The 8,288-nt window shown below is 55.8% G+C and overlaps 2 protein-coding genes across 2 annotated transcripts; one reads left to right on the top strand and one right to left on the bottom strand.

The window, feature by feature from the left end:
• Window positions 1-1,493: 1,493 nt before the first annotated feature.
• On the bottom strand, window positions 1,494-2,404 carry EMC6 (ER membrane protein complex subunit 6). The gene is made up of 2 exons (XM_005906677.3): window positions 2,250-2,404; window positions 1,494-2,062 (listed from the first exon to the last, which is right to left on the bottom strand). Exon 2 carries the CDS (start codon window positions 2,014-2,016, stop codon window positions 1,684-1,686), a length of 333 nt encoding a protein of 110 aa, XP_005906739.1. The 5' UTR covers window positions 2,017-2,062; window positions 2,250-2,404; the 3' UTR covers window positions 1,494-1,683.
• Window positions 2,405-2,492: 88 nt separating this feature from the next.
• TAX1BP3 (Tax1 binding protein 3) lies at window positions 2,493-7,693 on the top strand. The gene is made up of 4 exons (XM_005906679.3): window positions 2,493-2,666; window positions 5,851-5,970; window positions 6,375-6,452; window positions 6,728-7,693. Exons 1-4 carry the CDS (start codon window positions 2,628-2,630, stop codon window positions 6,863-6,865), a joined length of 375 nt encoding a protein of 124 aa, XP_005906741.1. The 5' UTR covers window positions 2,493-2,627; the 3' UTR covers window positions 6,866-7,693.
• Window positions 7,694-8,288: the final 595 nt, after the last annotated feature.

Genomic DNA, 8,288 nt, shown 5'->3' with positions numbered 1-8,288 from the left:
CAAGAGCCTATGTGGCCTTCCCAGGACAGACTCTTCTCTACCTGCCTCCTGTCTGTAGAAACTTCTGCCTCTGAGCCTTCCCTGAGTTCCAAAGAATTAATCAGAGAAGTGAGAAAATGCAGAAAGAAATGAAAACAGTCAAGGAAGACAAAATAACAATAGTTAGGCCAATAATAACTAATTCCAGGACCTTTAGACCCTTCCCAGGGGCTACAGATAATATTTTGAGCCATGTTTTTTGAGCTGTTTAGCAGATACTGAAACCCTCACCAGGGGGAAGTTAACTGCATTCTGCACACAAGCACATAGACCCCAGATGGGTTAGAACCATTTGGTTGATGGTGTTGACTCCCAGTCAGTTCAAGAGCAACCAATCAGAAGAATGTCCTCAAGTTAATAACACACCCTGAAACCCTCTCCTTCACCCTATCTCAAAAAAGCCTCTCCCTGAAAGCTGGTGGGCAGTTTTAGGCCTTTTGAGCACTGGCTGCCTGGTCTCCTTGCTTCTTGCCTGTGATAAACACTGCTACAGTGTCAGCAGATTAGCTGGACTGTGCATGGGTGGGTGGGCGGACCCAAGTCTGGTTTGAAAGCAGAACCCCCCACTGTGGCCCACCTCACAGCCTCTTAACTGCAGACCCAGGCCAAAGACCTTCCTTCCCAATCGCCCTCACACATGCACTTTCTTGCACGTAACCCCCTTCTCCACAATTTTGAGTCTCAATTGTAATGTTATTTCTTAAAGGAAGCTACCCAACGCCCCCCCCCCACACCCCCAATAATCTGGACTAGGTTTGGGGCTCCTCTGTACTCTCTTCATAGTCCTTATCACAATCTATTTGTGACATCAGGTAGCAGTCCTGGTTGAGTACAGTGGTAAGAGTATCCCCACCTATTGGGGACCGGTGACGATTCCCCCACAGGGAGGCAACATGCACAGTGATAAAGAATCTGCCTGCCAATGCAGGAGTCGCAAGAGACCTGGGTTCGATCCCTGCATCAGGAAGATCCCCTGGAGAAGGAAACGGCAACCTGCTTCACTATTCTTGCCTGGAAAATTCCATGAATAGAGGAGCCTGGTGGACTACAGCCCATGGGGTTGCAAAGAGTGGTACATGACTGAGGAACTCAGCACCTAGTAACTGAGTTACAAGTGTAAAATAACAAGTGTAAAAAAGTAACAAGTGTAAACGGTACAAGGTACGATGCCCGGCATATTTGTTGTTGCCAAGTTGATTCTTCTGCGACCCCATGGGCTGTAGCTCGACGGGCTCCCCTGTCCCTGTAGGGAACACTTTAACTGTTACTAGTTCTCAGGATGCTAACGGTAAGTTCTCTCCTTGTTTAGGTTCTCGTGTCCTCTCTCTGGGTGGACAAGGAATCAAGACAGAAAGCCAAGGCCCCAGTCCCAGTTCTCCCAGAGTCAGTACCAGGGATTCTGCACCCCCTGACAGCCAGGGGTTATGCGATGAGGGAGGGAAAAAAACTCCACAAAGGGTCTCACGCTTCATTTAATCTGAAGAACTGTACAGGCTCTTCGTCTTCAGATATAAATTATTTATAACTTTACAGAACAAGCAGCGATTCCAACAATTTAAAAACTAGGTAAATCTACCCGGTGTTAATTTCTGGCAACAGTCCTCCCGATCTGTTTTTTTAAAAAAAGTCATCCCTGCCCCCGTTTCAGTAGACGTGCACCATGCCGTAGAGGAATGTCCAGAACAGGACGTAGGTGAAGAGGCCTCCGATGAGACCCCCTGTAAAGAGAGGTCTTCGCGACTTAAAATATTTGTTCCACCTCCTTCCCGCTTTGAGAATTAAAAGCAGGGAGAGCAAGATGGAGGCGAGCAGGTAAAAGATGAAGCCGTAGAGGCCAGTGAGGCCGAGGATGCCGGCCGTGGCCCCCGACAAAGCCGACACCGAGGTCCGGCAGTAATCCAGGACGGCGGCGTTGCCCCGCACGGCGGCCTCGCTGATGAATGGCGGCCCTTCGCGCTTGGCCACCACAGCGGCCATCGCACCCTCCCGGGCTCAGTCTGATTTCTCGTGGAGCAACGCGAGGCTGCGGAGAGAACCAAGTTACAAGTGGCGCCCGGAGCATGGCGAGTTTGGGTTCACGCCGCCCCTCCCCCTGGGGCCGCCGAGACCCCGCACCCTCCGGTCTCGGACCTTCGAAAGACGCTGAGAAGGCTGAGAGCTCGGGGTGCCGTCGGTACATCTGCATTTCCCGCCCAGACTCGCTCAGTTACCTGGAACCCAGCCGCGAACGCGGTCACACGACGTTCCCTCAGAAAGCCTCGGGTACGGATCCCCGCGACGCCATCTTGCGCTGGAGGATGCTGGGACGGCCCAGGCTGCGCAGGCGCCTGGCCCCGGTGCCAGCCTTACGACGCATGCGCAGTGGTAGCCCCGAGTACGCTCCACCCGCTCTCTGATTTTCTGCGCACACGCCGTGACTTCCGAAAGCCGAACAGCGCTCCGGTCGATGATTGGCCGGAGACTTCTTAACTATTCATAAGGGGGCGGGCCTGGTTGGGCCGCCTTTGTTAACCAAGAGAGGGCGCGGCCGCGGGGATTTTCGCTGAGGGCTTCTCTAAACTACGCTTGGTTACCAGTTTGGGGTCGAGATGTCCTACGTCCCGGGCCAGCCGGTCACCGCCGTGGTGGTGAGTGCGCTCGCGCGGGCTCCTCCTCGTCTTGGCTAGCCCCCACTTTTGCAGATAGGTAAACTGACACCCCAAACAGGTTGACACAGCGTCGAGCGGGGCTCTTGCAAACTTGGAGCCAGAGCTCCGATTCCCGCTCTGCCTGAGCCGGGCCGCGGTCTTCCCCATCCATGCAGCAGAAGAGTCTGGGACCCAGAAACCTCCTGAAGAGCCAGGATCCAGGCCAGACCCCGCGTATTACCGCCGCCGCTTTGGACTTCTCTCAGCCAGCCGGGAGCAGCGAAGATTGAGGAGAAAGGCTCCGGCTGTGGGAGTCTGGGAAAGCGCCCCTTTCCTGGATCTGTGTCCCCAGCTGGGCAGCCGCGAGGGGCGGGCGCCGGCCCCGACGTCTATGAGTCGCAGCCTCTGGAATGAGGAAGTGCTTCCTCCGCTCTAGCCGGCGCCGCCGCCCAGAGGGAGGCTTGCGGGGTGGAGGTGGCCGGGGCCAGCGTAGCAGCCAGACCCTCACCCCTCCTGTGCAGCCTTTCCGTCTCGGACCCACCGCCGCCTGGGCCAGGGTGAAGGTTCATGCAACGGGCTCGATCCTGATCGAACTTTCCATGGATTCCCAGCCCTTGGGGCAAAGTCCAGGCCCCCTAGCTGGCACTTGGGGCCTGAGGAGACCTTTTGGGGTCCGCTCAGGCCCTACTCTCCTCCCTTGGGTCGTCTCGGGTGCCAAGTACTATTAGATTAGGTAAAGGCAGACGGGGACATTAGAGCCAGATGTTAATGCCACAGCTGGATGGGACCTGCCGGCCCCATTCTGTGGCTGAGGTGGGGAAACAGACCTAGAGAGAAGTCTGCTGCTGCTGCTGCTAAGTCGCTTCAGTCGTGTCCGATTCTGTGTGACCCCGTAGACGGCAGCCCACCAGGCTCCCCCGTCCCTGGGAGAGAAGTCTGGTCATGCCTAATTGTGCAAAGAAGCCCTCAGAAAGGAACCAGGTCGCTGAGAAGAAATGCCTTCTGGGCAGCGAACGGGTTGGGTGGAAGTCCCATCCCTGGGGCCTGGGACTGGCTACAGTATTTCAGATGGCAGTGCTGGGGACTCCTGCAGTCAGGTGGTGTGACCAGGGAGCCACTGATAAAAGCTGACCTTTGAGGGTGAGCTTAGAGCACCAGCTCCAGGACCTGTTGACAGCAGTCCTCAGCTTCACCCTGGCTGCACCACCCGGCTTTTCCCAGCTCTCTAGCTGCCCTAAAGAGAACAGGTCAAGTTTGCTCCTTAGCTGGGGAAAAAAAAAATGGGTGTAGGTGGGAAAGCAGAGAGGGGCAGTAACCTGCCTGACCTTGCCCAGCAAATCAGTGACGGGACCTTCTCTCTCAGTCTTAGAGCCTGTACTTTTTTCTGACCTTGGAGAGTGTCAAAGGTGTGCAGAGGTGTATGTCAGAGGAGGTGGAGGCGGGCCCGGAGGAGCGCACACGTTTGGGCACGAGGACGTAGGTCCAGTGGGCCACAGGTGTCACGCTTCCTACAACCCCTTTCTCACATGTCATGGCTGGTCCCTGGGCCTTCCTCAAAGCTTTAGGACCTTGGCCTTCCAATTCTTCTCATACTAGGAACATGTCTGAACACGGTGGGTGGGGTCTGGCCTCTCCCTCTTGTGTCTTGGATCCAGGATGGGGTGGAAGCAGCTCCTCCCTACCCCATGCCCTCTCCCGTGTAGTGAACATTTTGGCTTCTCCTCTGAACTCTGGCTTCATAGGCTGGTCTGCTTTCTGGACCCCTGCCTGGAGCGCTCCTGGCTCTCCAGCTCAGCATGCTCCTTCCCCTCTGGGGTCCCCATCTGGGAGGTGGTTGTGTTCAGCCAGGCCAGGTGGCCAACCCGGTGCTCCCTTGATGCTTTTCTGCCACAAGTAGTCTGGAGTCTGTTTTTTCATTTTATTTTAAATTTGGCTGCGCCTGGTCTTAGTTGTGACCTGTAGGATCTAGTTTCCTGACCAGGTATCAAACCTGGACCTCCTGCATTGTGAGTGAGGAGTTTTAACCACTGGGCTGCCAGTGAAGTCCCTGGAATCTGTAGATCTCACTTTCTTAGTGGCTCATGTCCCCTGGCCTCCATATTCCACCTTGGTGAGACACCTGTTCCCCTTCTGCCTGAGCGGTCGTTCTAGCATCAAATTTGACCACGATCTACCATCACCCAGCCCTCCCCAACTCCTAAGAGCTCCAGGGCCCAGAATCAAGATCAAGTGGCCAAACTCCTGGTCAGTCCAAGGCCTGGTGCAAATAGTACCTCCTTCCTGAAGCCCCTCTGGTCGAGATCCAGTCACCTTTTGGTTTGGTTTTTTTCTTCTTCCTGTTAAGACTCTCAACTTTGGAGGTGGGGCTGTCTGGTCTGGCTCCCAGCATCTGGTGACCGGAGGTGCCTGCTGAGGACTTTGAAAGAAGCCTGGCACAGATGGGAACCCCCAACCTCAGAGTATGGTGGGAGAGCTCTAGATCCCTTCTCCGCTTCCTGCACTGCTCAAGTCAGGGCCTGAGGCTTAGGGAGATGCCCCCTCCCTCCTGTCCTCCCAGCCTTCTTGATCTGGGTTCAGCCTCATTTCACCTCCCAGTTCCGGTCCTGCACTGTACACTCCGGTCTCGTGGACATGTATCCACAGCACCTTCAAGCCTCTGCTCCTGTTCCTTTGGCCAGGACAGCCCTTCCTCCTTTCTGTGCAAGTCCAGTCTCTGCTTCTCCTGAAGCATCTCTTGGCTTGCCCTGGACAGGGCTGGCTCAGCAATCTGAACTGGCTCAGCCAGGTGCCTGCATTTGTTTTCAGGGCCTGACCACTTCTGCCCTGTGTGGTCCCTCCCTTGGGACACAGGAGTCCATCCAGAGCAGCCACAGCAGCCTGGCTTTTGGGCCAGGAGGGGCTTAACATGTGTGAGGAAGGCTAGTGCTTGAGGCAGAGTAAGCTAGAAGTTGGGACGGAGGGTTGTGGGGGTGGACTGGTATGGCTGAGTTCTGTCTCAACCCCCCAGCCTCCCAGCCTCGTGACCAGCTAGATTCCTGGTGACCAGCTAGATTCCTGCAGGAGGCCCTGGGCCCTTCCCCCAGGACATGTCTACCCAGCCGCCTGAGGCTGCTGCAGGGGTCACAGACCCCATTTGCTCTCCACATCTGCTCATCCCCAACTTGTTTTTTTTCATCTTTGCCAGCAAAGAGTTGAAATTCACAAGCTGCGTCAAGGTGAGAACTTAATTCTGGGCTTCAGCATTGGAGGCGGAATTGACCAGGATCCCTCCCAGAACCCTTTCTCAGAAGATAAGACAGACAAGGTGAGCTGGACTAGGATCTGGGGATCTCTCTGTGGGGCACAGAGGCCTGAGATAGTGGCTCTTTGTTTCCTGGGCCTTTGTGGAAGGAGCAGACCTCCTCTCTCTCAAATGGTCCTCTCTTAAGAAGGTCCAAGGAAAAAAAGAAGGTCCAAGAGATGATCTGGTGGGAGTAACTAGGGGTGGGGTGGGGGAGAGTAGGCCTCCCAGCCCTCCCAGCATAGGAAGGCCCAGGTGGCCAGCAGGGGTTGGAGCATCCGTGGGGCTGCCCTACTTCCCCCTTAGCTGTCTTAGCACGGCCAGGGTGTGGGATAGATGGCTAGGAGTATGCGCTGCTTGGCTTTGCTCTATGGCTAGGTGGCCAGTCCAGTGACCCCCAGGGATTGACGTGGGCTGCCTCTTCCCAGGGCATTTACGTCACACGGGTATCCGAAGGAGGCCCTGCGGAAATTGCTGGGCTGCAGATCGGGGACAAGATCATGCAGGTAACCAGTGTCCCGAAAGAGGAAAACAAGGCTTGTGCTGGAGGGTGTAAAGCCCTTGGGGTTGTTGGGCTGCCCCTACCTACCTTCCTGGGCACCTGGGAGACACACCGAAGTAGTTTAGGAGCCTGTGCTGGATCCCTCGTGTGTGTGTGTGTGTGAGCACGTGCCCAGCCCGGGGACATCAGCTTGGGTGACCTAGGCCCCCAAACCCCATCCTATTTTCAGATCCCAGAAGGCAGTGACCTGAAGGGGGCTGTGTTCTCTCCCTGGGCCAGGTGAACGGCTGGGACATGACCATGGTCACACATGACCAGGCCCGGAAGCGGCTCACCAAGCGCTCGGAGGAGGTGGTGCGTCTGCTGGTGACGCGGCAATCGCTGCAGAAGGCCGTGCAGCAGTCCATGCTGTCCTAGCAGCTGCCAGGGGCCCCGGCTGTGCCTGCCCGCCCTTTGTACAGTGACACCACTTCCACGCTCTGTCTGCCTCTCATCCTGGCTTCTGCTCATTGCTGGGTCCCCCGCTCAGAAGGGCAAGAACGGATCCCTGGCCCGGCCTGATCCCCTCTCCCCACACTGGCCCAGGGCTCTGGGACCATCTCTCCCCCTTGGATGCTGAGGACTGGCAACAGGGCCTGGAGCCGAGTCACAGTCAGCCTGCAGTGACCAGTCTCGGCCCCCAGACCCTGCTGCCTGGCCACAGTAGTGCCCAGGTGATCAGGGGCCCCACTTCCTGATAGCACCATGCAGCTGAGAAGCACAGGGCTTGGCCCTGCCCCTGTTTCTCAGCTCCGCAGTGCCTGTGCCCCACGCTTTTCCCTGCATTCCCCAGAGGGGACTCGATTCACTGCCAGAGACACTACGAAGGTCTGCCTGGATGGAAGCCAGGCAGGCTCATAAGTCACCCCATTTCACCCCCACCCCCCAAGGGGCGCTGGCCTCCCCCAGGGTTCACCTGCTTACAGGATTTAGACGAGGGTAACATTTCAGGGCAGTTTTCAGGATTGCCCGTTTTTCTCTATGCCTGTGGGTTTAACTTTTATATTTTTTTAATCACAGCTTTGATACAAAGTGTTTTTTATCTCACTCTTTGGAGGTGCCAGTTCAACTTCGGAATTTAAGCTTACTAATTCACACGTGGGAGCTACTCTTAGTGAGGGCACTGGCCTGACTTTGGTTACTGTGGAAATGGGGCAGTGGGAAGCTGCCCTACATTCTGTGCCCAATAAACAGTGCTGGAATTCATTCATCAGGGGTCTTTGCTGAGACACGGGGGAGTGTCTCAAGACACATACTTGGGGGTGAATTGTCAGAGGGCTTTGGCCATGGATGAAGCCCATCTATTCCCAAACCCACTGATGCTGTACTGGGCCAGGGCTGCTCTGTGGGAATGTCTGAGAGTTCCTTCCCTGGAACTGGGCCAGGGAGACCCCCACTACCTTGGTGTAACCTAGCCTCAGCTCCCATTGGGAAGGGGCCTCATGGACACCAAGGGCAGACACGCACCCCCTAGACATAAGAGAACTCAGTTTATCCATGCCAGGGATGCAGGCTGTGGTTTGATGGTATGGGAGTGAGCTGGGGGGCGCTGTGCCCTCTGCGTGGCCCAGGACTGGTTGCAATACTGACTCTGGGAATTGCCGCCACTCATAGACCCACTAGCCTAGGCAAGTCAGATTTTTGCAATCTCCCATCTTTAAAGTGTGTTACCCAACCACACACTGGGTGGCCCAAATAAATGAGGCATGTGGGCTTGGTCAGGCTGCACTTTCTGCTTTAGGGAAACAAGTCCCTAAATTCTTTGATACTTAGTACAGCTGGCTAGAGGAAGAATCTGGAA

This window comes from Bos mutus, chromosome 19, assembly GCF_027580195.1.
Source record: "Bos mutus isolate GX-2022 chromosome 19, NWIPB_WYAK_1.1, whole genome shotgun sequence".
Lineage (NCBI taxonomy): Eukaryota > Metazoa > Chordata > Mammalia > Artiodactyla > Bovidae > Bos > Bos mutus.
This window is presented reverse-complemented; position numbering and strand designations above follow the sequence as displayed.

What these genes read in the sequence shown, in the direction of transcription:
- EMC6 (XM_005906677.3), bottom strand. Translation starts at nt 2,016, where the DNA reads ATGGCCGCTGTGGTGGCCAAGCGCGAAGGGCCGCCATTCATCAGCGAG.
- TAX1BP3 (XM_005906679.3), top strand. Translation starts at nt 2,628, where the DNA reads ATGTCCTACGTCCCGGGCCAGCCGGTCACCGCCGTGGTG. An exon ending in CAGAAGATAAGACAGACAAG is followed by an intron (nt 5,971 to 6,374) that starts GTGAGCTGGACT and finishes GCCTCTTCCCAG; the next exon opens with GGCATTTACGTCACACGGGT. An exon ending in TCGGGGACAAGATCATGCAG is followed by an intron (nt 6,453 to 6,727) that starts GTAACCAGTGTC and finishes TCCCTGGGCCAG; the next exon opens with GTGAACGGCTGGGACATGAC.